At 44.9% G+C, this 26,681-nt stretch overlaps 1 protein-coding gene across 7 annotated transcripts in view; it reads right to left on the minus strand.

Moving 5' to 3' along the window:
* CHERP (calcium homeostasis endoplasmic reticulum protein) overlaps positions 1-26,681 on the minus strand; it is a 155,827-nt gene that overhangs the window by 24,534 nt on the left and 104,612 nt on the right. For 6 of the 7 annotated variants that reach the window (XM_033955331.1, XM_033955329.1, XM_033955325.1 and 3 more), the window contains 5 exons: positions 21,612-22,044; positions 19,994-20,182; positions 18,409-18,647; positions 17,991-18,124; positions 1,792-1,878 (listed from right to left, as the gene is read on the minus strand). In XM_033955331.1, coding sequence (XP_033811222.1) covers positions 1,792-1,878; positions 17,991-18,124; positions 18,409-18,647; positions 19,994-20,182; positions 21,612-22,044 — 1,082 coding nt within the window. The remainder of the gene's footprint in view (positions 1-1,791; positions 1,879-17,990; positions 18,125-18,408; positions 18,648-19,993; positions 20,183-21,611; positions 22,045-26,681) is intronic. The other variant, XM_033955330.1, reaches the window with a different exon arrangement.

A 26,681-nucleotide genomic window follows, 5' to 3' on the forward strand; every position in this document is an offset into this window, starting at 1 on the left:
GGCAAAAGCTTGCTCACAACCCGGAACAGCTACATATTGCACTCCAATGATTAAAAAGGAGAGATCCTTATCCCCAATGGTGTTAGGATCATGACACAGGCTGGAGTGACAGGCCCTGTCGACGAAACCAATGACGTAGAGTCAAAAAGAAGGCATTTGAGCACAAAATCAATTCTGAGGTTCCTGGACATTGGTGAACATCTTGCTGCCGTCACTGAGGAGAAATGCCCCCAGTGAATCCAATGTTGGTGGAACAAAATGCTGATTAGAAATATCAGCCATAGCTTTGGTCACCTGTAGGGGCCCTCTAAGCATGTCTCAGTGATCTAAGCGCGTCTGGGCGATGTCTGGATAGACCGTAAACAGAAAGACTGCAGTTTCGCACTACTCCAAAGGGAGTACTGCAGTCGAGGCAAATGAGTGTCTAATTTTAACTCCTGCAGGGACTCTGATATCATTCCTATGAGTGCAACCATTGACAACAGCTAGTGCACAGTGGGATCTTCTCTAAGATCCTGAGCATTCCCCCAGATCTGGGTCCTGCTGTCCTGAGGCTGCTGTATCCTCACCTTCAACAGAAGGTAATAGCATATAGACAGAGTCCCGGTCATCTGAATTGTCCATAGGTGGACCATCCCCTGCTTTCACATGGCTACCTCGGCACTATCAAAACTGGAACCCCTGAAGGATTCATGGGACCTTTATTAAGGAAATAAGCCTGAAATAGCATATAAACAAATCAGGTGAAAATTCTTGCCCCTGAGGGATAGAGAGCCATGTGGGTTATGCTTCATGGATTTGCAGTTTCATGGATTTGCACCAATTTCAACTTTCATGAACACTCCCCTGTTAGAATGGGATGCGGGAGCCCCTGAAGGAGCGGAGGGGGGGGGAGATAAGGGAGTCATTGTCGCCATGCTGCATGTGCCATTCCCCGCAAATAGGGCATGAATCCAAAGAATCTAGCTTTGGAGAGTCCATGTTTTCTTGATAAAACAAGGTGTTTTGAGGCAGATAAAAGCTTTTAAATTTAAATCAGGAAATCCATGATGACTACTGTGGAAACCCAGTACTAACCCACTCTCAAAAATCAAATTTACAGACCTCCCTGAAATGATATCTCAGGCTATCAATCTGGTACTCACTGTACCATGCTGTGTGTTGGGAGCTGAAGAAAACAGCTGACATAGCTTACAAGGAGAGGTCTTTTTTGCCTCAACAAATCTTGAAAATGGAATGGAACTGCCGGTTTCTTCTGGCTGCCTCTCGGCCCTCGACCAGACCGAAGACTTCAACCCCTACCGGATCCTACATGCGTGATATGGGGGAGGGACACAGTCAGTCCCGATCCTGGATACACCGCCACGGATCCATGCAGCCGGCGCTCCAACTGCTAGCAAATGAACCTGGGATGAGTATGCTCCCAAGGGAACAGTCCAAGTGGGTGCACTGCAAAGCAATCACCCCTTGGAAGCAGACTCTATCCCAAGAGTCTGTAATCTCCCGCAGCAAGAGCTGTCCCCCAAGGGGATCCTCTGCAGCACGAATTGTGAATAAAAGAAAAGTACTGAATTTAAGGGGAAAAAACACGAGAATAAAAAACCTACGGTTTTGCTTATAGGAAGGCAACTGGATTTTGGAGGGCAGTCAAGAGGAAAGAGAGGAGGGGCAAAAAGTTATGCTAATGAGGCTTCCTACAAGAGATCTTGCGAGATGTTCAGGAATTGAGTGTTTCTGTACAAAAAGAAATGCCTTAAGTTTAGCATGTTTTTCTTGGAATTTAATTCTTACCTATTCCTCTTCTCTTGACCTTTCCTCCTCCTGGCTCTCATTTTGGCCCTGAAAAATTCATATAGACCATTCTGCTCCCAGCCTTCACTGCAAGACAAACCCAATAACAGAACTCATGACTACTTAAAAAAAAAAAAATACCCAGATTATACAGAATCATATCAGATGACAGCTATCCAATCTTTCCCCATTCAACACACAACTTATGGGGGCATAACCAAAATTCCCAGAAACCAGACCCAAACCAGGATATTTTTTTTTTTTATTTCTAACTTTGGTGCTGTAAATATGTAAAGTGCTCCTAAGCACTGGCATTCATTGCAGAGTACCCTTTACAAATATAAAACAAAGATACTTACACTTAGCATGTGTTCTCCAAGGACAGCACACATGTTCTCACACATGGGTGATGTCATCCACGGAACCCGGTACCGACACTACCAAGTGCACTGTCATTTTAAATGTTTAGGCTGTGTCCATATCGTGTGTGTACCTGTGCCTTCCTGCCCATTGTCGGCATGTGGGACCATCAGTTCAGTGTAAAAAAAAAAAAAGCTAAGAAGCCAACTAGGCGAGGTAGCCAGGTTGTGAGAATATATGCCTGCTGTCCTTGGAGAACATCTGCTACAGGTAAGGATCTTTGCTTTCTCCGAAGAGAAGCAAACAATATTTTCACATGTGGAACTCCCAAGGATCATGACTCTGGAGAAGGATAATGTATATATAAGCATTAACACAGAGAAACCCAAGAGGACTAGAAGGAAAGCTGGTGCTCAGATAGAGAAGATTTTGCAGAATTGCTTGTCCAAACTGACTCACTCTTTTGGAGTTTTGTTCCAAGCAGTATGGATTGAGGACCAAGTAGCTGCTTTGCAGATGTCCTCAATAGATGCAGAGTGGAAATCAGCTGTAGATTGGACATTATAGCACAGTTACTTACCATAACAGGTGTTATCCAGGGACAGCAGGCAGATATTCTCTACATGTGGGTGATGTCATCGACGGAGCCCCCTAGCGGATGTTTTCACAAGCAAACTTGCTTGAAGACCTTCAAGCTTGCGATTAGCCCACGCATGCGCGCAGGCCCCTCCCACCCGACCTTGAGCATGCGTCTCCTCACCGTGGCCTCAGTTCAGATAGCTAGCAAAGAAGCCAACCATGGGGAGGTGGGTGGGTTGCGAGAATATCTGCCTGCTGTCCCTGGATAACACCTGTTACAGTAAGTAACTGTGCTTTATCCCAGGACAAGCAGGCAGTATATTCTCTACATGTGGGAGACCTCCAAGCTAACCAGAATGGGATGGAGGGAGAGTTGGCAATTTAGGAGAACAGATTTTGCAACACGGCCTGGCCAAAATGGCTGTCACGCCTGGAGAAAGTATCCAGACAGTAATGCGAGGTAAATGTATGAACCAAGGACCAAGTGGCAGCTTTACAGATTTCCTCAAGTGGAGTAGAGCGGAGGAAAGCAACAGACGCTGCCATCGCTCTGACCTTTTGGCCCGTGACTCGACCCGGTAGGAAGAGACCAGCCTGAGCGTAACAGAAAGAGATACAAGCGGCCAACCAGTTAGAAATGGTCCGCTTAGAAACAGAGCGACCCAAGCAATTAGGATCGAAAGAGAGGAACAGCTGGGGAGCAGAACGATGAGGAGCGGTGCGCTTCAAGTAGAAGGCCAGTACACGCTTACAGTCAAGAGAATGTAGAGCCACTTCTCCAAGGTGAGAATGGGGCTTCGGAAAAAACACAGGAAGAACAATGGATTGGTTGATGTGAAACTCAGAAACAACCTTAGGCAAGAACTTAGGATGGGTACGGAGAACCACCTTATCATGATGGAAGACAGTGAAAGGTGGGTCCGCAACCAAGGCTTGAAGCTCACTGACCTGACGGGCAGAAGTGAGAGCAATAAGAAACACAACCTTCCAAGTAAGAAACTTCAAGTGAGCCTGTGCTAGCGGCTCGAACGGGGGTTTCATCAAGCGATTAAGGATCACGTTAAGATCCCAAACCATCGGAGGAGGTTTAAGGGGCGGGTGAACGTGGAAAAGGCCTTTCATGAAGTGGGAAACCACAGGATGAACAGAGATAGGCTTCCCGTCAATCGGTTGATGAAAAGCAGCAATGGCACTAAGGTGGACTCGAACCGAAGAGGACTTGAGTCCAGCGCCAGACAAGTGTAACAAATAGTCCAGGACAGCGGATAAGGAGGCGGTCAGCGGCTCCTGCTGTCGAGAAGCGCACCAGGAAGAAAAGCGGGTCCACTTCTGATGGTAATACTGGCGAGTGGACTCCTTCCAAGAAGCCTCCAGAACGTCCAGCACAGGCTGTGAGAACTGGAACGAGGGCATCAAGTCTCGAGGAACCAAGCCGTCAAGTGTAGAGACTGAAGGTTTGGATGAAGTAGAGAACCTCGACTCTGCGTAAGCAGAGAAGGAAAAACAGGCAGAAGAAGAGGTTCCCTGGAGCTGAGTTGCAATAGATGGGAGAACCACGGCTATCGGGGATACCGAGGAGCTATCAGAATCATAGTGGCACTCGTGGACTTGAGTTGGATGAGAGTCTTCAGAATCAGAGGGAACGCATACAGAAACAGTTTCGTCCAGTCCAGCAGAAAAGCATCCGCCTCGAGCCAGAGGTGAGTGAACTCTGCAGCAGAAGTGGGGTAACTTGCGATTGAGGGGGGGGCGCGATCTGATCGACGTCCGGAGTCCCCTAACAAGCAAACACCTGACGCAGGGTCAAGGAATGAATGGACCACTCGTGAGGCTGCAGAAGACGACTCAACCGGTCCGCCAGACAATTCTGCTGGCCCTGAATGTAGACCGCTCGAAGGAATATATTGCGGCGAATGGCCCAATCCCAGAGCTGCATCGCCTCCTTGGCACAGGGGCAGGGACCCCATGCCTCCTTGTTTGTTGGCATAGTACATGGCGACCTGGTTGTCCGTGCGGATCAGCACCACTCGGTCGCGAAACAGGTGACAAAAAGCTTTCAGGACGAGGAAAATCGCTTGAAGCTCCAGTAGATTGATGTGACAAAGGTGGTCGGCACTGGACCAAAGATCCTGAGTGCGAAGACCATCCAGATGAGCCCCCTAAGCATAGGCCGATGAGTCCATCGTGAGGACCTTCTGCGGAAGGGGAGCATGAAACAGAAAACCTTTGGAAAGATTGGAAGACAGCATCCACCAACGGAGAGACTTCTTCAACAAAGGAGTCACGACACTGAGTCAAGACAGGGTCTCGATTCTGGTTCTATTGGGACGCAAGAGTTCACTGTGGAATACGTAGGTGAAGTCTGGCAAAAGGAGTCACGTGAACCATAGAGGCCGTGTGACCAAGGAGGACCATCATGAGCCGAGCCGGGGCCGAGGACAGATGGGCCACCCTCCGGCACAACCGAACAAGGGCCTCTAGACGAGGCCGAGGCAGGAAGGAGCGGAGACGGACCGTGTCTAGGACAGCTCCGATGAATTCCAGAGACTGGGACGGACAGAGGTGGGACTTGGGGAAGTTCACCTTGAAGCCGAGACTGCAGGAGCAAGATGGTCTGATTCATCGCTCGCAGAACTTCGTGGTGCGAGGATGCTTTGATCAACCAGTCGTCGAGGTAGGGAAACACCTGTAGGCCACGGAGACGGAGGACCGCAGCTTCTACGACTAGACACTTTGTGAACACCCTCGGGGAGGCTGTCAGGCCGAAGGGAAGGACACGATATTGGAGATGGAGATACACCACCCGGAATCTCAGATACCGGCGAGAGGCCGGGTGTATCGGAATGTGCGTGTATGCCTCCTTGAAGTTCAGTGAGCACAGCCAGTCCCCCTCGTCCAAGAGGGGATACAAGGTAGGAAGGGTGAGCATCCTGAACCGTTCCTTGACTAGAAATTTGTTCAGAGCATGGAGGTCCAGGATCGTGCGCAGATCTTCTTGGGTACCAGAAAGTACCCGGAATAAAATCCGGTATTCCACTGGTCCCGAAGATCCTCCTCGACCGCCCAAAGGCGAAGAAGGGCCTGAGCTTCCTGTAGAAGGTGAGGCAGCTGAGACAGGGCAGAAGGAAATCTCTCTACGTGACTGAAGTGCAGGGAGTACCCTTCCCAGATGATAGAAAGCACCCAGCTGTCGGTGGTAAGACTTTCCCACTGGGTATAGAAATGATGGAGACGACCCCCGATGGAGAGGGGGGAAGGCTCCAGGAGGAAGGGAGTCCGAAGGCTCACACTGGAATTGTCAAAAAAACAGCCCAGGCTTCGCCGGAGCCGGCAGCTGGGCCTTAGCCAAGCGCTGCTGCTGCTGTTGCGGCTGCTTCGAAGGAGGCCAAGAGAACGCAAGAGCAGATTTCTGCGGATACCTCCGGAGAAGAATTTTATAATTCCGAGCCGGAGGGGTCTTCGGCTTAAGTCTCACCAGAGACACGAAAGACTGTTCGTGTTCCGAGAGGAGCTTAGTGGCTGCCTCAATGGAATCATCAAACAGCTAGTTACCCACGCAAGGGAGATTGGCTAGACGATCCTGGAGGTTCGGATCCATGTCCACAATCCTGAGCCAAGCGAGGCGACGCATGGTGATCGCAAACGCCGTGACCCTCGAGGACATCTCAAAGGCGTCATAGGCCGCCTGAAACATATAGAGGCAGAGCTGGGAGAGGGTCTCCTCGAGGAGATGAAACTCCTGATGCCAAGAATCCGGTACATCCTCCCGGAATGAACGGAGGGCGTCCACACAGAACTGGAGGTAGGATGTAAAGATAAAGCTATAGTTGAGGACACGGTTCGCCATCATCGAATTTTGATAAAGACGGCGACCAAATTTGTCCATCGTACGGCCCTCCCTGCCCGGAGGGACGGCAGCATAAACCTTCGAGGGGTTGGACTTCTTCAAAGAAGACTCAACCACCAAGGACTGGTGAGAAAGCTGAGAACTCTCAAACCCCTTAACCGGGATCGTCCGGTAGTGGGACTCCAACTTGGAGGGAATGGCCATGAACGCATAGGGGGTCTCCAGATTACAGAGAAATGTTTGCTGGAGAACCTGGTGCAAAGGCAAGCCCATCGCCTCACGGGGCTGGTGATCAACACCCATTTCCGCCAGGAATTCCTGGGTATAACGGGACTCAGACTGGAGGTCCAGGTTCAAGGCCCTACCCATGTCAGAGATGAAACGAGTAAAGGAGGAGTTTCGAGAAGAAGACTCACCCTTCTGAGGAGACCCCGAGCGAGATCTGGGGGCAGCCGAGAAAGAGGGAAAATTTTCCCTCGAATAGTAAGCCAGAGCCTCGGAGTCCCGCGAATGGGAGACCGAAGAAGCTCGACTAAAGTGTCTGGGGGCGTCGAGGAACGACCCCGAGCAAGATGGACTGGGGAAGACCCCGAGGAAGCCACTGGTGAAGCCTCGGAGAAGACGGGGCAAAGGAAAATTCCTCCACCGCTTTCGAAGAAGACCCCTTAGAGGCTGGCAGCCACCTCGATGGGGAACATACACTAGAGTCCAACTCGAGGACAAGAGTGTGCCTGGAAGGTTTCGCGGTCGTAGACCTGCCCCGAAGGGGCGGAGAAGACCGGGGCTTTTTAGGAGAAACAAGCCGCGACATAGGCCCCCAGGCCTGGACCCCCAAAAAGTCACAGGTGACTCGGGGGAGGAAGAGTCACTCGAGGGAACCCGTCGAGTCTTGCGGGTATGGCCTCAATATACGAGGGGACGCTCAGGCTGGTCAGACCGAGCCAGGGTCGAGAACGCGGTCAGAGGCATCGAAGCCGGAACTAGTTGGCTCACCACCGAGGAAAGCTGCGTGGTAAGTATAGCCTTAAGAATGTCCTTGAACATAGGCATCGAGACCAAAGGTGGTTGGGACTTAGGTGCAGCAGTGCGCTCCTTCAGGGGCAACCTCGAGGAAGAGTATTCCCTACGTGAGGAGGCACGCTTAGAGTGATGTCTCGAAGACGCCGACAAGGTGGCACTGACATGAGACTCCGAGGTAGGCTTCTTTGCCAGCACACCTGAGGAGGAAAGAGGAGACTTACCCAAGGCCGGAGTAGCAGGAGGAGCCAAGGCCGGAGCCTTCGAGGCCAAGGCACCCAACGAGGGCGCCGAGGCCGAGCTTGAGGCCTGTCCCGCAGGATCCATGGGGCCAAAGAGTTGGACAATCTTGGCCACCTTCCTATGAAGAGCCTGCGGTTGCAAAGTCGCACAACGGGGACACAACTCAGCGCTGTGCTCTGCACCCAGGCACTCCACACACCAACGATGAGGGTCAGTGATGGAGAAAACCCGTTTGCACTTAGTACAGTTTTTAAACCCGGAACGAGGCCAGGACATAAAAGAAAATACGGCTGCGGCCCCGCGAGGCCAGGCGGCCAGAGTAAGACCGGGAACCCAGTCAAAAATATACAAACTGAAAAAAACGAAAAACAAAGGAAAACAAAGACGCTGGCACAGTGACTCGACTGAAACTAACCAAACAAGCCACGGTGCAAGAGGGACGATATCGCGTGAAGCAAGGGAGCAAGTGCTTCTGGCTCCGCAGAAAACAGAGAACTGAGGCCACGCTGAGGAGACGCATACCCTAGGTCAGGCGGGAGGGGCACGTGCGCATGCGTGGGCCAATCGCAAGCTTGAAGGTCTTCAAGCAAGTTTGCTTGCGAAAACATCTGCTAGGGGGCTCCTTCTGTGACATCATCCACATGTAGAGAATATACTGCCTGCTTGTCCTGGGATAAAGGCTTTACATGGGCCTGAGTCAGCCCAACCTGAGTACAGGTAGGGCTACCAGATGTCAGAGAAAACCAAGATATGTCCTCTTTATAGAAGACTGTCTGGGTGACCGGAGGGATTTCCAAACCCAGCAGTTTGTCTGGGTTTTGGAAGGCCTGAGCTCAAGGATGCATCTGGAGGACCTCTGCACAAACATTGTTGTGATGACATCACACATATGTGCAGAGGTCCTCCAGACACAGCCCCGAGCTCAGGGAAGGAGACATGAGATTCGTGTTGTGGCAGGGCTGGGAGTGGAGCAAGGTGGGGCCAGGTGTCCTCTTTTTTTAAAGATGAAATCTGATAACTAAGTATATGTGAAGGATATATAGTCTGCTGGCCAAGTAGAGATGTTTCTCAAAAACTGTTATGGTCAAAAGTCACAAAAATCTGGAAGGATCTTCTGATGTTTAGTTCAGTTCAGGTAGTATACCAGAGGTTGTTTGACATCCAAGTTGTGAAGAATTACCTCTTCAGGTTCCTGCTTTTCCCTTCCTGTCCCAATGCGACCCTCTTCCTCCCTTTCATGTCCCAACACGCCCCTTGTCATCCTTTCCTGCCTCTGTTCTGTGTCCCAAATTCGTGCCTCCCTCCCGCGGGTGTTTACCTCCTCTGGCCGGCTACCTCCTCTAAGTCACACTTCACTTCACAAAGCAATGAGCAGAGGCTTCTGCATGCAGCTCATGGCTGACCCAGAAGACTTCCCCTCTGATGTCAGAGGGAAGGCTTCCAGGTCAGTTGCGAGCCACATATAGTGTGCATGGCTGCAGCAAAGAGGGCTTATTTTAAAGATATGTAAACAGTGAGAGAGTATGTCTTAAAGCCAAACACCCAGAGTGCATTGGGGAAACATATGATTGTAGTCTTTCTATTCTTTTCTCTGAAGAAATAGGCTCCATCTTTAGCCACCACATACTGTAGAGAAAGCATAGAGAAGGCATTGTTTTGACCATAACAGATTCTGAGTTTCTTGAACTCATATTCTAAACCAGGCCAAGCGGCAAACTGCAACTACCACTGCAGATGTGCGAGAAGAAACATTAAATGCATCGAAAGTTCCTTTAGCCATATACAGTACATTCTTGTAGTGAACAAATTCTTAGATCATTTTTCAAATTTAGTTTGTCTAGAGGGAGGAATTCCTCAAACTCTTGACAGTTTAAGTAAAGACATGTAGAATTGGTAGTCCATAATTCTACTGCTCTTAATATCTTAATACACTCTTTGATAATCTCCAGGCTGGATTACTGCAATACATTATATCAAGGCATAACTCAGAAAGAAATACGAAGGTTACAAATCATACAAAACACAGCAATAAAAATTATTACCAACTCCAAAAAATATGATCATGTCGCACCACTTTTAAAAGAAGCACATTGGCTGCCGATCTCACACAGAATAACATATAAAATCGCGTTACTAACATTTAAAATTCAGAAAACTAATATTCCAATATTCTTATATCGATATTTAATACCATATTCCCCAGCTAGATTCCTTAGATCAGCAGATAAGTACTTTTGACCATTCCATCATTGAAAATAATTGGCACTAGAAGAACTACAACTTTTTCTATCTTGGGACCCCAGCTTTGGAATAAACTTCCAATTTTTCTGCGCGCTGAAACCTCCTTAGAAAAATGTAAAAGCAAACTAAAAGGCTATCTTTATAAAGACGCATATGAATCTTAGATCAGATAATCTTCTTTGATTTTCCTATTAAGCCTTTTTTTAAAACATTTTTTCCAAACCAAGTTTCATTAAAAACAATTTTAATACCCTTCCTGATGTTGCTCTTTTCCAAAATGTTTTTATTTTGGGGGGGGGGTTTCTTTTAAAACAAATGTAGTTTATCCTTATATTCCTTATGTATCTTTATTAACTATGGATAGGTTTGTATGTTTTTTTTGTCTCAAATGATTTTATTTGTTCCCCCAAATTTTTAATATTGTTCTATGCATTGAAAATACTTGATATTGCGTTTAAATCAAAACTACAATAAACTTGAAACTTGAACATAGATGATTGGAAAATGTGTTTGCCTGGCTTCTCTATCTGGAGAAACAGAAGTGTATGATCATGAGTTGGGCAATCATTTGAGGGCAGATTCCACAACTAATGAGCTATGTTGCTCTGTCAAATCCTGGACACTTTTGAATTCTATAGATTGTGTCTATCTTTTTAGGAGCTACCTGGACTGATAGGAGATTCTTCCAGTGCTTAAATAAAGCTTCTTTCATTCCCCTGTGCAAAGATACTTTAATGCATTCATTTGGTGGTGGCTCAAAAAAATCAAGAAGTTCAAAAAGTTCAGAGTGAGGTTTCTCCTGTGTTTCCATTTTGATGGGCAAAGACTGACCCATCTACCTCACAAAGTCAGTAAAAGATATACTCTCTGGCGGAGACACATCACTGAGGAGGAGGGGAAGGATCAGAAGGTATACCACAGGATTCTTCTGTCAAGTATTCTGGCAAATTCTCATCTGAATCAGGAGTTTTACTCAGATATCTCCAACCAAAGTACTCCCTACTAGGTGAATCAGGGAGTGTGTGTTGAGAGGAGCCACGACTGTGCATCAAGGTGTATGCTTCAGTAACCAGAACTCCACAGTGCCCCCCCCACCCCTCTAGCTCCACCTTCCTCGGAGAGGGACTCCCTGTTGGTTCTTCAGGAAAGTCCCCCCAAGCACAATCCCCCCCCCCCACAGAAAGAAGCTCAACATAAAGATTCGATTTTTTCAATTATTCGCGTCCAAGACCGGGTGTAAGTATAATAGTAACCATGACGTTTTGCAATAGACAGTTCCATTTGAAAAATAAACTGAAGCTTTAAAGTCCAATCCAATTGAGTAGGTTCCAGTCCCCGTTTCCAATGGGCAGAAATCAAGCATTTCGCAGCCGCCAAACCCCAGCGTTTAATCAAAACTTAAATAAACTATGAAACTATTTATGGGACCAGGAAAACAGCAATATTTTGCTTGGCCATTATGAGGCTCACAAGAATCAGGCCCTTACCCACCCCAATTCTTATAGCATACCAACTTCCCAATCATATTTTGATTATTCCCACTGCACATTGAAAATGCATATGATAATTCCATTATTAAAAGTGCAAAACTGTGATGACCGCCGGGACACTCCTTGCCGCTTGCAGTAGCGGTGGGCTGCTGGAGGTGGAATTCTTGTTATCGGCTTTTCTTGTACAATTTCCCTTTTTTCTATAGCTAGCCCATGAGTCAGCTGGGGCTGCAACACTAATGAAACAACAAACTATTTTATTTTCATTCTTTTTTGGCCCACATGATGATCTGGCTGAGTGGAATGGCAGAATCTGGGACTAGCAAGTGCAGGGGCTAATGGATAATCATTCGGATTCTGCTCTTGTTTCTTCTTATTATTTTCTTTTTTTATTATACTTACTAGTCTTTAAGCCCATTACATTAATGGGTGCTAGAATATATGTATGTCTGTCTTTCATTCTTTCTTTCTCTCTCTCTCCCCTTGGCCGCTTTCTGTCTCTCTTTCCTCAGCTGTCAACCATCACCCCTTGCCTGTTCCACCTGTCCAGCAGTAGGCCTTCTCCCTTCCTTTTACCTCCCCCTGTCCAGCAGCACTCCTTACCTGCTCTCCCTGTCGAGCAGCACTTCTTCCCTGCTCCCCAGTCACTCTTCCCTGCTCCCCCTGTCCAGCAGCACTTCTTCCCTGCTCCCCAGTCACTCTTCCCTGCTCCCCCTGTCCAGCAGCACTTCTTCCCTGCTCCCCTGTTTCTCTTCCCTGCTCCCCTGTTTCTCTTCCCTGCTCCCCTGTTCCTCTTCCCTGCTCTCCCTGTCCAGCAGCACTCCTTCTTTTCTCCCCCTGACCCTCTTCCCTGCTCCCCCTGCCCAGCAGCACTTCTTACTTTCTCCCCCTGACCCTCTTCCCTGCTCCCCCTGTCCAGCAGCACTCCTTACCTGCTCCCCCTGTCCAGCATGCGGCTCCTATCAGCATTCCCTCCACCTCCATTTCCTTGTGCATTAGCATTTCCCCCCTCCCTACTTCCCTGTGCAGCATTTTCCTCCCTCCCCACTTCCCTGTACAGCAGCTGCAGCAGCATTTCTTCCCCTGTCCATTTTCCGTTGAGAGCTGATATCTTCAGCTGTTTTGGTTTTTTTTTTGTAGTTGAAAGCCACCGCTGCAATTAGGGTTCACCGGCCGCCAGCGCTCAGCCGCACCCTGAGAGCCGGGTGAGAGCGGCGACCTGCAGTTGTCTATTTTTTTTTTTTTTAGTTGAAAGCTGCCGCCGCCGCAGCTCCTCTCTCGATCGTGGTGCAGAGCGGGCACCGGTCGGGTGGCTCGCGGCGCCGGCCCTCAGGAGCTCGAGGTCGGCGGCAGACATGCGTGGCAAAGAGGAATAGAGATCGTTTGCGGCGCGAGATGGAGAGCAGGTGACGTAAAACCCGCGCATGCGCACTCATGTTTCCGCGACGGGATCAGGGAACACAATTTTTTTAGTGCGCATGTGCGGCCTATCATTTTATTATATTAGATAGCGCTTCCTCTATGTTTGGAGTACAGACTATATGGAAGCCTGTGGCCAGATGGTAACTGCTGTATAATGAGGAAGGGGGGCTATTTGAAACTTGGATGGCAGTTTTGCTACATGTACATTTGTTTTTCTTTTTGAGTATTTATTAGAGAAGTGGGTGGGACATTGGAGCTCCTGATGGAGGTAACACATTTAGTGTGTCACATTGTAGTGGTGGGAAAGGAAGGGGGGAAGGGATTGTGGGAGGAGGGGGGTGAGAGGGGTAAGGTAGGGAAAGGGGGGACGGGCATGGGTGTTCTGGAGTGGGATGATGGGGGATGAGTGCTGGGTGAATGTGGTCGGTGAGTTCTCTTTCTGGTCATGGGAGGGGGCCGCAGCTGGGATGGCTCTTCTCCTTTTTGGACAATGTACTATGTCTCTTTTATGCTTTGAGCTAGGTCAGTGATAGGCAAACTCATTAGTCAAAAGAGCCAAAGATCAGCAGTACAACGATTAAGATTTCTTTTGAGAGCCATACCCCGCGCAAGCTTACGCTACGATGGCAACGTCAACCCGACTGACACCCCACTCGCCCGCACGTAGTTGAAATCGATTCGTGGCAGAGCCTAGAGAATGACACGGGGAAAAAAATCTGTCTTTGTCCACGCAAGCTCAGTCCCCATCTCCACAAACCATCTGATCCCATCCACACAAGCCTCAAATAGTTTTATACTGAACTTATTATATTAAAGTATAAAAAGAAACAATATTCTGTACAATTGTCAATTTATAAATCAGCGTCTTCTCCCCACTCTCTCTTCCCCATTTCCCTTCAGCGTCCTCAGCCCACTCTCTTTCCACTTCCCTTCAGCATACACATAAAAACAAGCAAGCAATTTTATATCATTTTCATTCTATTCATTCATAGAAATTAAAGTCGAAATAATGCCAGTCACATAACAAATCATGATTTTACAAAAATAATTCCCTACATAGTCAAGCCTGCAAGGATTACTAAATGTCTTTCAGCAGCTCCCCTTCCTCCCCCTTACCTTCGTGGCCAAGTCAAAATGATCTACCAACAATAAAATTTTAAAAAACACAAAGCTGCTGTACGCAGAGAAAATATTAATTATCGTTTATATTCCACAGGTTTTCAAAGAGGTCAAGGCAGATGACTTTTTGCAATGTCACCTTAGTAACAACTATACAAAAATAGACAAATATACCCCCTCCCTTTTTACTAAACCGCGATAGCATTTTTTATAAATATACTGTTCCACTATATATATATATATATATATATCAAAGAGAGATTAACACATAATTAAAAATAAATAAAATTCCTTATAAATTAAACAATCTCTATAATAAAGTCCACAATATGAAATATGAGAAAAGCAATTCACATTACATCATGGGAATTGATGAATAGCAAGAAAATATACAATACTACTACAACAAAGTGGTGTTACATCTTCTAGTTAAGGACTAAGTCCGCGTGAGGGTACTGGGAGGGACAACTCCTTTCCCCTCTACGAAAAACCGTAACTGAACAGGGTCAAAAAAAATATATGAATGTTGGTCCAAAAGGATCAAACATTTACAAGGGTATCTAAGCTGAAATTTAGCACCCAAAGACAGTACGGATTGTCTCAATTGCAGGAACCCGTTTCCTTCTAGTCTGAGTTAATTTTGAAACATCTGGGAACATGGAGATCTTAGAATCCATAAAGGTCACCTCTTTAAACTTATAAAACAGCCTAAGAAACGCCTCTATCTTGTTGAAAGACAAAAGTCACCAGAAGTGTGGTTTACGAGATGGCTTCATCCACTGAAGTTTCCAATATTCTTGTTAAATCCATTACGTTCGCTGGATCAGGTAACACCTCAGGTTGTGAAACCTTCTTTGATACTGGAAGGAAATATATTTTATGTAGCGGTGGAGGTCCCGAATCAGGATATTTAAATACTTCCTTAAGGAATTTATTAAATAAATCTCTAGGAGACATTGTCAGTACTTTAGGAAAGTTGAGTATTCTTAAATTTAGCATTTTAGTATAGTTTTCCATATTTTCAACTTTCCTTACTAACAATTGTCTATCTTGCATTAAGGTAACTTGAGATTTTTGTATCCCTTGTACCTGTTGGTCCAAGGAATCCATTCTTACTCCCTGATTCTTCATTCCTTCCTGTAAGGATTCAATTTTCTTCTCTTGTTTTTTGTCTAGAGCAGTGGTCTCAAACACGCGGCCCGGGGGCCACATGCGGCCCGCCAGGTACTATTTTGAGGCCCTCAGTATGTTTATCATAATCACAAAAGTAAAATAAAACAGTTTCTTGATCATATGTCTCTTTAGCTATAAATGACAATATTATTATTAAGACTTAGCCAAAAGGAAAGATTTATAAACTATAAAGAGTTTTACCTCATGCAAAATTGTCATTTCTTTAATAAGACATTAACTATTTTTTCTGAGGCCCTCCAAGTACCTACAAATCCAAAATGTGGCCCTGCGTAGGGTTTGAGTTTGAGACCACTGGTCTAGAGGTAGCGTTCCTGCACATAACTGGTATAAGGAATCTAATGCCTTCCAGATAGACTCCAATGTGAACTCTGCTGGTCTTTCCAGTATGGGGACCGCTGGAATCTGTCCTCCTTCTGGTATGATCAGTTCTACCCTCTTCCTGTTCACTTCTGCTGCCTCTCGAGAATCTAGGGACGCTGGAGAGCCCTCCAGCTCAGAAAGAGAAGTAGTTTCCTGTCCCTTCTGAGCCACCATAGTTTCCCTTTCTCGTGGCTGCTGGGGAGGGAGTGGTCCTGCTGGGCTAAGCGACACCTCGCTCCCGAAAGCCAAAACCTCCCTTAGGTTCAGCAATGCCGGTTCGCCCTGAGGTGAAAATGTGAGGAAGCCGTCCACGCGATAGCGTTTTTTAGGGCAGGGAGCTGCGCCGAATGCCCTGCGCTGCTCTCGATGCTCATAGGCTCCCTGCGCTAAAAAACGCTATTGCCCAGTTTGTAGTCCGTCGTAGAACCCGACAGGTGTGCCCCCCTGTCTCCTCTACTATTTATATTAACCTTGGAAATGCTTTTAAAACAGAGAATGGTCAAGTTTCTAGAATCCTGTGGATTACAGGACCGGAGGCAAAATGGATTCACAAGAGGTAGGTCTTGTCAGACAAATCTGATCAATTTCTTTGACTGGGTGACCAGAGAATTGAATAGAGGATGTGCGTTAGATGTGATGTATTTAGATTTTAGAAAAGCCCTCAGGATGGGTCCCAAAGTGACAGGCTGGGTCAAGAACTGGTTGAATGGAAGGCGACAGAGGGTAGCGATCAATGGAGATCGCTCTGAAGAAACGGATGTTACCAGTGATATGCCTCAAGGTTCTGTTCTTGGGCATGTTCTTTTTAACATTTTTATAAACAATATTGCTGAAGGGTTGTCGGGTAAGATTTGCCTCTTTGCAGATGATACCAATATCTGCAGTAGAGTAGACATGCCGGATGGTGTGAATAACATGAAGAAAGACCTGGCGAAGCTTGAAGAATGGTCTGAAATTTGGCAGCTAAAATTTAGTGCTAAGAAATGCAAGGTCATGCATTTGGGCTGCAAAAACCCGAGGGGATGGTACAGTTTAGCGGGTGAAGAATCTATGTGTACGACAGAAGAGGGGGACTTGGGTGTGATTGTATGTGATGATCTTAAGGTGGCCAAACAGGTTGAAAAGGTGACGGCAAAAGCTAGAAGGTTGCTAGGGAGAGGTATGGCTCTGGTGAGACCTCATTTAGAATATTGTGTACAATTCTGGAGGCCACATCTTCAAAAAGATATAAAAAGAATGGAGTCGGTCCAGAGGAAGGCTACTAAAATGGTATGTGGTCTTCATCATAAGGCGTATGGGGACAGACTGAAAGATCTCAATCTGTATACACTTTGGAAGAAAGGCAGGAGAGGGGAGATATGATAGAGATGTTTAAATACTTACATAATGTAAATGTGCATGAGCCAAGTCTCTTTCATTTGAAAGGAAACTCTGCAATGAGAATGTATAGGATGAAGTAAAGAGGTGATAGGCTCCAGAGTAATCTAAGGAAATACTTTTTTACAGAAAGGGTGGTAGATGCATGGAACAATCTCTCAGAAGAGGTGGTGGAGACAGAGACTTTTGAACTCACTGGCGTAAAGAACTCAGATGATTTGAAAGCCATCCTACATCCATTCTGGGGGAAGCGAGTAATAGTTGGGTGTGGGAGGGGAAGGTAGGATGGGGGTGTTTCTCTTTGGATGATTTGTATCATTGGATAATCATTTGGATGATTTCTATTTTTCTACAGTTGTTCCAAAGGGACAGTGGTTTAGTTATTATTACTGAAAAATGGATGACCAGATATGTACTGCTCCACTTTATTGCTTGTTGTATTTTTTGTATGGTCATCAATAAAATTGTTACAAACATTAAAAAGTGCAAAACTGTTTGTATCATTAGATCTTTATGGAAATGAGAATGAATACTCTCAAGAATACACAAAAACATTAAACCAAACATTTGTCCTATGCACATCCCTAGTACAGATGCATTAAATGCCAGGGGCAGGGGAGGGGGGTAAGCATTTACAAAATAAATATGTTAGCATAAAATTCAAGAAGGTGCAAAATTTCCTTCAGTATAAAGTTTACTGCCAGGCACTATAAGATACAATATACATTTGACCCCAAAACATGAGAAAACGTAAGAATGTTCAAAATACAACTTCAATTTATTATTGAATAGATATTTTTAGGAGGTTCTATTGCAGACAGTGAAGGTAGAATGTATTTGCTAAAGCATACAAAACCTGTAAGTTAGACAGGTCCTGTCATTATCCCCCTAAAGGCATAATAATATTAAATATTTAATCTACTCTCATAACAAGAAAATAGAGCCATTACCTGTTTCGTGGTCTATCATGAGAGGGTGGACTATAAAACGCCTCCACAGCCGCCAATAATCTTTCACTAGGTGGCATTGGGGGAGGCAGTCTTATATCTTTAGGATCCAGAGGTTTATATTCATGGTCTTCCAGCTGAAAAATATAAAACCACAACTGCAATATAACACAGATTAGCTGTGGTGACAGTTGGGATGAAAATCTATATTGCTGGGGTAAGAAGATAGTCAGAGGAGCAAAGCATGAGGTTGTTTGATTCAGGTGCTGCTGTAATCCCTTTTTAATATACTATATGAGGGAATGCATTTCAGTATTTTAAATAGATCCACACAATTAAACAGAATGGAGCTGGTAGAAGGTAAATGTGGGAAGAGAGTTCCCATACAGAAGGCAAGTGACATCTTTTTTTGCTCATTTACCTTCACTAAAGGAGCCATGAGTCCTGCAGGCAGGTCAAAGTAAGGCACGTTTGGGACCAAGCTGGGATCGTCATGGTTAACATGTGGTGGTCCCTGTCGCCGCATGTGGGGTGGCTGTCCATTGAATCCATGTGATGGGGGTCCAAAATCTGGATGCTGTGGTCCACTCCAGGGAGGATGCTCACTGATGCCAGGGTGGGGCATTCTATGTCCAGGGTGATGATGGGGTGGCCCGATATCTAGGACACCAAGAGCAACATTACTGGGAAACCATGATGTGTGGAGACAAAAAACAGGTTGATTCAGGGAACAATAAAACCCAGAACACTAATTCTTGGTCAACAAACATCTCTGTGATAAACTTGCTGAGCAGCATAAAAACCCATGATAAGAGGAGTTAGTAGATGGTGAGTCTCAAAAGGCAAACATCATGGAGGCTTGCTTGATCATGCCTAACAATAAACAAGCCTCTATTGCTGAAATCATGCATTGCAACCTGCTGGAATGAAAGTCTGTACTGTTTCAGATCCATGTCCTATTTTGAAGAGCACACAAAGTCCTTACACAGATCTGCATCCAGATTACCCATATTCAAATCACTGAAACTGCTCTTACTTTTATATACCACCTTGAACCGCAAGGTTATAGCGGAATAGAAATCCCTAATGTAATGTAATATAACTGCACCAGTTTAACCATTCTACTTCACACCACATCCCTCAAATTCAGTTTTCTATTGCATTTGTGGTTAATCAAGAAGGAAAGCTGCAATGTATTTTAACTCTGTGGACTTATTTCTCCTAACTTGACACTGACATGTCACCTTTTGGTGAGAAATTCTCAAACCATCAAAATACACCATAATGAACAGGGGGAGAGAGAGTCTTAGAACTAACAGCTTTAGGGTTGGATCTGTTAATATGTTATAGGGAACTAAACAGGCTACACGTTCTTTAGTGGTAAAAATCACCCTGTAGGTTAATAACACTGGTAACTTTTTAGAGCAAAGTTTACATAACACAGAAATCTTAAGAGGGACTACTGTGAAGTCCCAGCAACTCAAAGTGGGAGGAAAAATGTTGGTTATATTCTACCTTAATATAACCCAAGAGCTTTCCTGTTTCTGTTACAAGTTATTCTGCCACCACAAGGTTCCTATCTCCTAATGTCAATATGGTAAGTTATTTCTCTACAGGTTTCCTGCTTACAGGGAAAGGGAATGAGATTTGCTATACCGCCTTTCTGTGGTTACAACAACCAAAGTGGTTTACATATTATATACAGGTACTTATTTTGTAACTAAAGCTATTTCAAAGTCCTGCCAGCATAGCTTGTGCACAGGACACATTGCTGTAAGAGCGCTTCAAACTATGACTCTTATTTTACCCTCCCCCCTTCATTAAGCTAAGCGAGCTCTATGGAAAAGCTCAACTTTTTAAAACAAAAGGTTTAGTGCAAAAACACACACTGAAAGGAATCAGACAGTCTGGGATTAAATTGCCAACAATTTAGTCCTCTCTGCTTTGTCTCTAACTATGCTGGATTCGTGTGATCCACAGAAATCCCTGCCTGACCTGTCCCATACCTGAACTGAAGACATTGGGGGCGCTGTGGCTCTCCCGCTTCCGAGGGCTTTCTCCTCCTCCACCACCCTGTGGCTGCAGCTTGCTCTCTCCTCCTCCTCCCCACGATGGTGGCATCTCCCCTTGTCTGGGCGCCGGCCGGGAAGGGGGCATGGAATCACGGGCATGGTGCGCCATACGGCGGGAGGAGTCTGAGTGAGAGATAGGGTATTGAAGCGACCATACATGCCTAGAGGGCCTACGCCTCCTTGATGACAGAAAGCATGTTAGTTAAGAACATATGATGCTTCTGCAAGAATGTGAAACCTGGATGTTTACTGCTAAAGAGACAAGGCACAATCACTGGCTATTTGACCCAGACTGTCCAAGTGAATTTCATTACCATGCAGTTACCATTACATGGAGCTTTTTGATATGAAACAAGGGAAACAATATAGAATGCATCAAAATATACAAAAGCAAGATACAATGGAATTGATCTAACCTAGCCCAGTGTATTAAGGATATAAATCCTGGTCTTTCATCTGTGTTTTACAGAAACTTATGTGATGTATCACCGGAACACAAAGAAGCCAGAAACTGATATATCCTTGTCTGTAGCACCAGCTGAAGATATGGTGAAATCTGCAGGACAATTCTTGTGTGAGCATCCATTTACAATAATGAGCTATGATTCACTTTCATAACAGAAGTTATTCTGCTTGCCTACTTCAAACTTAAATAGACTAAGAAGCACCAATTTTCCTATTAGAGGACCTTTCAGGCCATTTCATATGGAGCTGATGGGAATAATAGTATTAAGAAGGATATAGGGGGGGGACCACATACTCCAAAATGTATAAGACTCTTTTTCTTGGGATATATAGATAATAAAAGACGATGTTGAATGATATAGAAATACTTTAGAGTTACAGTAAAAAAAAAGAATATTGCTTGGTTAGTATTACTGGCAAACTGTTACTTAAAGTTTTTAAATAGATGCTTTGAACCAGCTTTTACTTCCTGTAAGACTGGGTAATAGAAGAGTCCTAGAATAGGTCACTGTGCCCTAAGCTAACATGTTGTTAAGATGTCCAATGCATTGAATTGCTGATAAGAGTGAAACTATGAGCACATGATTTATAAGTCATTATAGAGTTGAAAATATTAGGGAAAATTATTAATGAAATAATATTGACAAGAAATCACATGACCAATGAACCAAATATGGACCTAGTGGCAAAGTGTAGTCATATGCAATTTATCACTGGATTTTAATGAAGTAATTGTATTGTAATTGTAATTGGAAGATGTATTAACTTACGTGAATAATAATGAATGAAATGAAGTAATGAAGTTAATAAAATGGCCTGCAGCCCATAGCTCAGGGAGATTCTTAATTTGGATTCTGCCAGTTAACAGATCACTAAGAGCTCCACCAAGGCCTTATTGTTTTAATCTGAATTTGTGTGTCTGGTTGTTATTCTTTGGCCTCCCTCAAAGACGGAAGAAAGGACTGGGAGAGGATAGGAAATCTGTTCATGTAGTTATTAAGAACAAACAACCACTTCATTGTCCTTTAAATTCTGTTAAGAAGAAATGCACATATCTGATGTGAAACACTAGAAGTGTTGCACTTACCTGCAGGGAACTCTCCCTGGGGGTACTCAAAACGATGAGGATAGGGTGGCCTTTCAAAGGGGTGGCAAGGTGGAAAGTCTTCCTGCATGAAGCGAGGTGGAAAACGATTAAAGTTATGGGGATGAGGTGGCTGGTTAAACTGGGGGTGCTGCTGATGTGGAGGAAAGGGCCCTCGGAAATGAGGAGGCCTCTGCATCCGGAAGGGAGGCTCCCTTTGGCCACCCCCGCCCCATGGTGGTGGCTCATGCTGGTTGTTCCAGGGCGCTTCAAATTGATTGTTCCAGGCAGGATCTGGCTGGTTGTTCCAAGGAGCTTCTCGCTGGTTATTCCAACCTGAGTCCCTCTGTTCATTCCACATCCCTTCATGGCTGTTATTCCATGGAGGACAGTGAGGTGGTCCTTGGTGATGAGGATAAGGGGGCTGCTCATGAGGCTTTAAAAATAAGAGAACACAATAAAAAGAACAAAGAATTGTAAGATCTCCAAAATGTACACAGGAAAGAGTAAAAGGGTCATTCCAAGTTAAGTGATCTAATTTTAGAAAAGCGTCCTACCTCACCATCACAGATTTTGATGAAACTTTGTATGCTGAATCTTACATGAATCAAACTAACTTTGGTAAAGTTTAAGATTCACCAGTGGATTTTTGGTTGATACCATGTACAGTATCCCTGCAAACTTTTCGCAACTTTAGGTCAAAATATTTCCTTGGTTATATAAGCAAAATAAATGAAACCTGGCAATCTTATACAACTTTTTACAATCTATTTAATGGAATTAATGTGGAGTTTCATTTTTTGAAACAGATGTACATATAAAGTCTCAAGGTGGGCTGAAAAATGGACATGCTAAAAAATTTCAAAGTTTAGCCTTCTGTGGCTCTTGTTATAATTGAAGCTATCCTGTAAAATTGTTTTATTTTGTGACATGACTTTGTTCTCAAATATACGATTTCAATTTATAAGATAATTTTATAATTTGACTTTAAATTTTATGATTTTTCAAAAAATGTCAAAATTCAGGTATTTTTAACTAGCTTTTACAAAAATGTCATCTAGAAAAATTTTTGAACCAATTCTATTAAAAAGTGCATGTTTCAAACCCCATAAAAAAAGATAGTTTTAATTTTCAGCACCAGCAAATAATGCCAAAAATAAGAGTCAAAGTTTAACAAGCCACTGTAGACTTAGATCTGGATTCTATAAACAGCGTCCCGATTGTAGGCAGTGGTAGGCGTCCTACCGCTGTCTAACCAGCCAATTGGGATGCACATTTTAAAAAAAAAAGCTCCCGAGGCAGGATGCCTACATTGGAGGCACGTACAGAAGCCTAGGGAACCGCGCAAGCCTGTCTATGGCTAGGCGTGGTTTAGCCCAGAAGTAGCCTTAGGCGGACTTAGGTGGCTGTACATGTCTCCCTAGGCCAGCAGGAAACATGTACAATGTAGGCCAGCAAAATGCTGGCCTACATTGTAAGTAGATGCAGCTGCTGAGTTTAGGAAGAGCCTTAGGTCAAAAAATATTAAACAAAATGAGCCTCAAACACTTCAGTGTAGCTCAAAGTACAGATGCTACTTATAGAAGCTTCCTTTATTATCACTGACTCCATAAATAGCATCTGTACTTTGAACAGCATTAAAGTCTTTGAGGCTCATTTTGTTTAATATTTCTTGACATAAGGCTCTTCCTGACATAGCAACAATTATAGAATTGATAGCAAACTGCATGATTTGTTAGCTTTACAGTGTTGTAAGTAGCGAGTTTGCTCCCATTTAAATAGTGTTTATATATATATATATATATATATATATATATATATATATATATATACACACACACACACACACACAGAGGTACCTTGGAATCCAAACTTAATCCATTCCCGAACTCAGTTCGAGTTCTGAAACGTTCGAGTTCCAAGACAATTTTTACCATTGAAAACAATAGAAACGGCATTAATCCGTTCTGGTACCTCAGAATCCAAACATAATCCGTTCCCGAACTCAGTTCGAGTTCCGAAACGTTCGAGGTCCAAGACAATTTTTCCCATTGAAAACAATAGAAACTGCATTAATCTCTTCCTTGGTCCCACAAAATCAGATTTTCAAATAAATTTAACAGTAAACACACTAGTTTTGTTTTGTAATTTTTTATTCATAACACTCTCAGATATTAACCAATGATAATACAGTACAGTAGAGTAATTTTCAGTACAGTAATGTAAAGAAACCAGTCTGTGAAAAGAAAGAAAAGCAAGCTGGACTTATTTTTCAAAGGCTTCTGTGTGGCCGGTCTTGTCCGCTGCTTCTTATTGTTTTAGACACTACAGCGCTGAAACTAGAGAATTGAACGTGGGACAACTACAGTTCTCGCAATTCCAGAGTCCTGAAGAAATTATTATCTTATCGTGAAACGTTGGCCATCGTCTAGTTTCAGCGCTGTAGCATTTAAAACAATAAGAAACAATGGACAAGACCAGCAACACCGAAGCCTCTGTGAAATAAGTCCAGCTTGTTTTGTAATTTTTTATTCATAACACTCTTAGATATTGTATTAACCAATGATACTGTAATACAGTACAGTAGATTAATGTTCAGTACAGTATTTTAAAGTACCGTATTTGCCGGCGTATAAGACGACTTTTCAGTACCTTAAAATCCTCCCCAAAGTCGGGGGTCGTCTTATACGCCGGGTACAGTTTACATGCCCTTACTTGCGGGGCTGGATGTACTCAGTCGCGCGGCTCTTCTTCTCCCTACCTTCTCTGCTTGCAGCACAGAGCCGAACGAAAGTCTTCCCGACGTCAGCGCTGACGTCGGAGGGGAGGGAGGGCTTAAACAAAGCTTAAACAAAGCCCTCCCTCCCTCCGACGTCAGCGCTGACGTCGGGAAGACTTCCGTTCGGCTCTGTGCTGCAGGCATGGCAGGTAAGGAGAAGGAGAGTAGCCTCGCGGTTTGAGTGGCTATCAAGAGAGAGGGGCGGCCGCCCCGCCCCGGTTGCAGCACAGCCGGCCAGGTTCCCTTACTTTTGTGGCACTTCCCCTTCCGACCGATAACAGCCCGGGTCCGACAATCCTCCCTGCCCTGTAGCCGCGAATCTAAATACCTTCTTACAGCAGCTGTAAGAAGGTAATTTAGATTCGCGGTTAAGGGCAGGGAGGTTTGTCGGACCGGGGCTGTTGTCGGTTGGTCGGGGAAGTGCCACAAAAGTAAGGGAACCTGGCCGGCTGTGCTGCACCCGGGGCGGTAGAGAAGGTGTGCGGAAGAAGGGGTAGTCTTATACGGCGAGTATAACACAAAACTCTATTTTTTAACTAAAAGTTGGGGGGTCGTCTTATACGCCCAGTCGTCCTATACGCCGGCAAATACGGTAACCAATGATTACCAATCATGATGTGGAACCTGGAACATGAGGTAGATTATTGTTAGGAAGGCAAGTCACTTTCCAGATTAGCCTCTGGTGGTTCAGGTGGAAATAGAATGTGAAAGCCATGTGTTACCAGGCAGGTGTCTTTATTCTGCTCCTTTTTAGGCTCTTTGACAAAGTACCACTTGTAAAAGGCTTGGGATCACATTCTGTGTTGGCATCAGATGGTTCAGATGGTTCTGGTGGTGGTCTTTTGCGAACCAACATTCCAAAGTGTTTGATGATGACAACCTTTTTGAACTTTTCTAAAATGTTCAATGATATTATCATTTAATAAGTTAACACATCTGTTAATAAGGGCTTTATCAGAGTGCCACTTCTCTACGACTGCCTGTGTTTTTGATCACATACTGAGCAGATCCTTGATTTCAGCTGTGGGTTTGATACCTGCGTCTCCCTCTTCCTCCCCTGAATAAATTTCTTGGGTTACTTCTTTCTGCTGCTGCTGGTTGAGGTGCTGAAGCTCTTCCGTTGTCAGCCCCATGAACGCCTACTTCACCCCATGAATGCCTACTTTGGAAACTGAAGAACTATGGGGTGGAAGGAGACGTACATAGATGGATCAGAAATTGGTTGGTGGGTAGGAAACAGAGGGTAGGAATGAAGGGCCACTACTCGGACTGGAGGAGGGTGCTCGGACTGCTGCTATTTAATATATTTATAAATGATCTAGAAACAGGGACGAAGTGCGAGATAATAAAGTTTGCAGACGACACCAAACTATTTAGTGGAGCTCAAACTAAAGAGGACTGCGAAGAATTAGAAAGGGACTTGAACAAACTAGAGGAATGGGCGACGAGATGGCAGATGAAGTTCAACGTTGAGAAATGTAAAGTATTACATGTAGGAAGCAGAAACCTGAGGTATAATTATACGATGGGAGGGATGTTATTGAATGAGAGTACCCAAGAAAGGGACTTGGGGGTAATGGTGGTTATGACAATGAAGCCGACAGCACAGTGTGCAGCGGCCGCTAAGAGAGCGAATAGAATGCTAGGTATAATCAAGAAGGGTATTACAACCAGAACAAAAGAAGTTATCCTGCCATTGTATCGGGCGATGGTGCGTCCGCATCTGGAGTACTGCTTCCAATATTGATCGCCGTACCTTAAGAAGGATATGGCAATACTCGAGAGGGTTCAGAGGAGAGCGACACGTGTGATAAAAGGTATGGAAAACCTTTCATACGCTGAGAGACTGGAGAAACTGGGGCTTTTTTCCCTGGAGAAGAGAAGACTTAGAGGGGATTTGATAGAGACTTACAAGATCATGAAGGGCATAGAGAAAGTGGAGAGGGACAGATTCTTCAAACTTTCAACAAATAAAAGAACAAGAGGGCATTTGGAAAAGTTGAAAGGGGACAGATTCAAAACAAATGCTAGGAAGTTTTTCTTCACCCAACGTGTGGTTGACACCTGGAATGCGCTTCCAGAGGGCGTGATAGGACAGAGTACGGTATTGGAGTTTAAGAAAAGATTGGACAATTTTCTGTTGGAAAAGGGGATAGAGGGGTATAGATAGAGGATTACTGCACAGGTCCTGGACCTGTTGGGCTGCCGCGTGATGGGACTGCTGTTCTTATGTTCTGCTTATGTAAGCTCTGTCTTGTGATCATCCACTAACTCGTTGACATTCTCTTCGCTGA

The sequence above is a fragment of the Geotrypetes seraphini genome, chromosome 8, assembly GCF_902459505.1.
Source record: "Geotrypetes seraphini chromosome 8, aGeoSer1.1, whole genome shotgun sequence".
NCBI classification, from domain to species: Eukaryota; Metazoa; Chordata; class Amphibia; order Gymnophiona; family Dermophiidae; genus Geotrypetes; species Geotrypetes seraphini.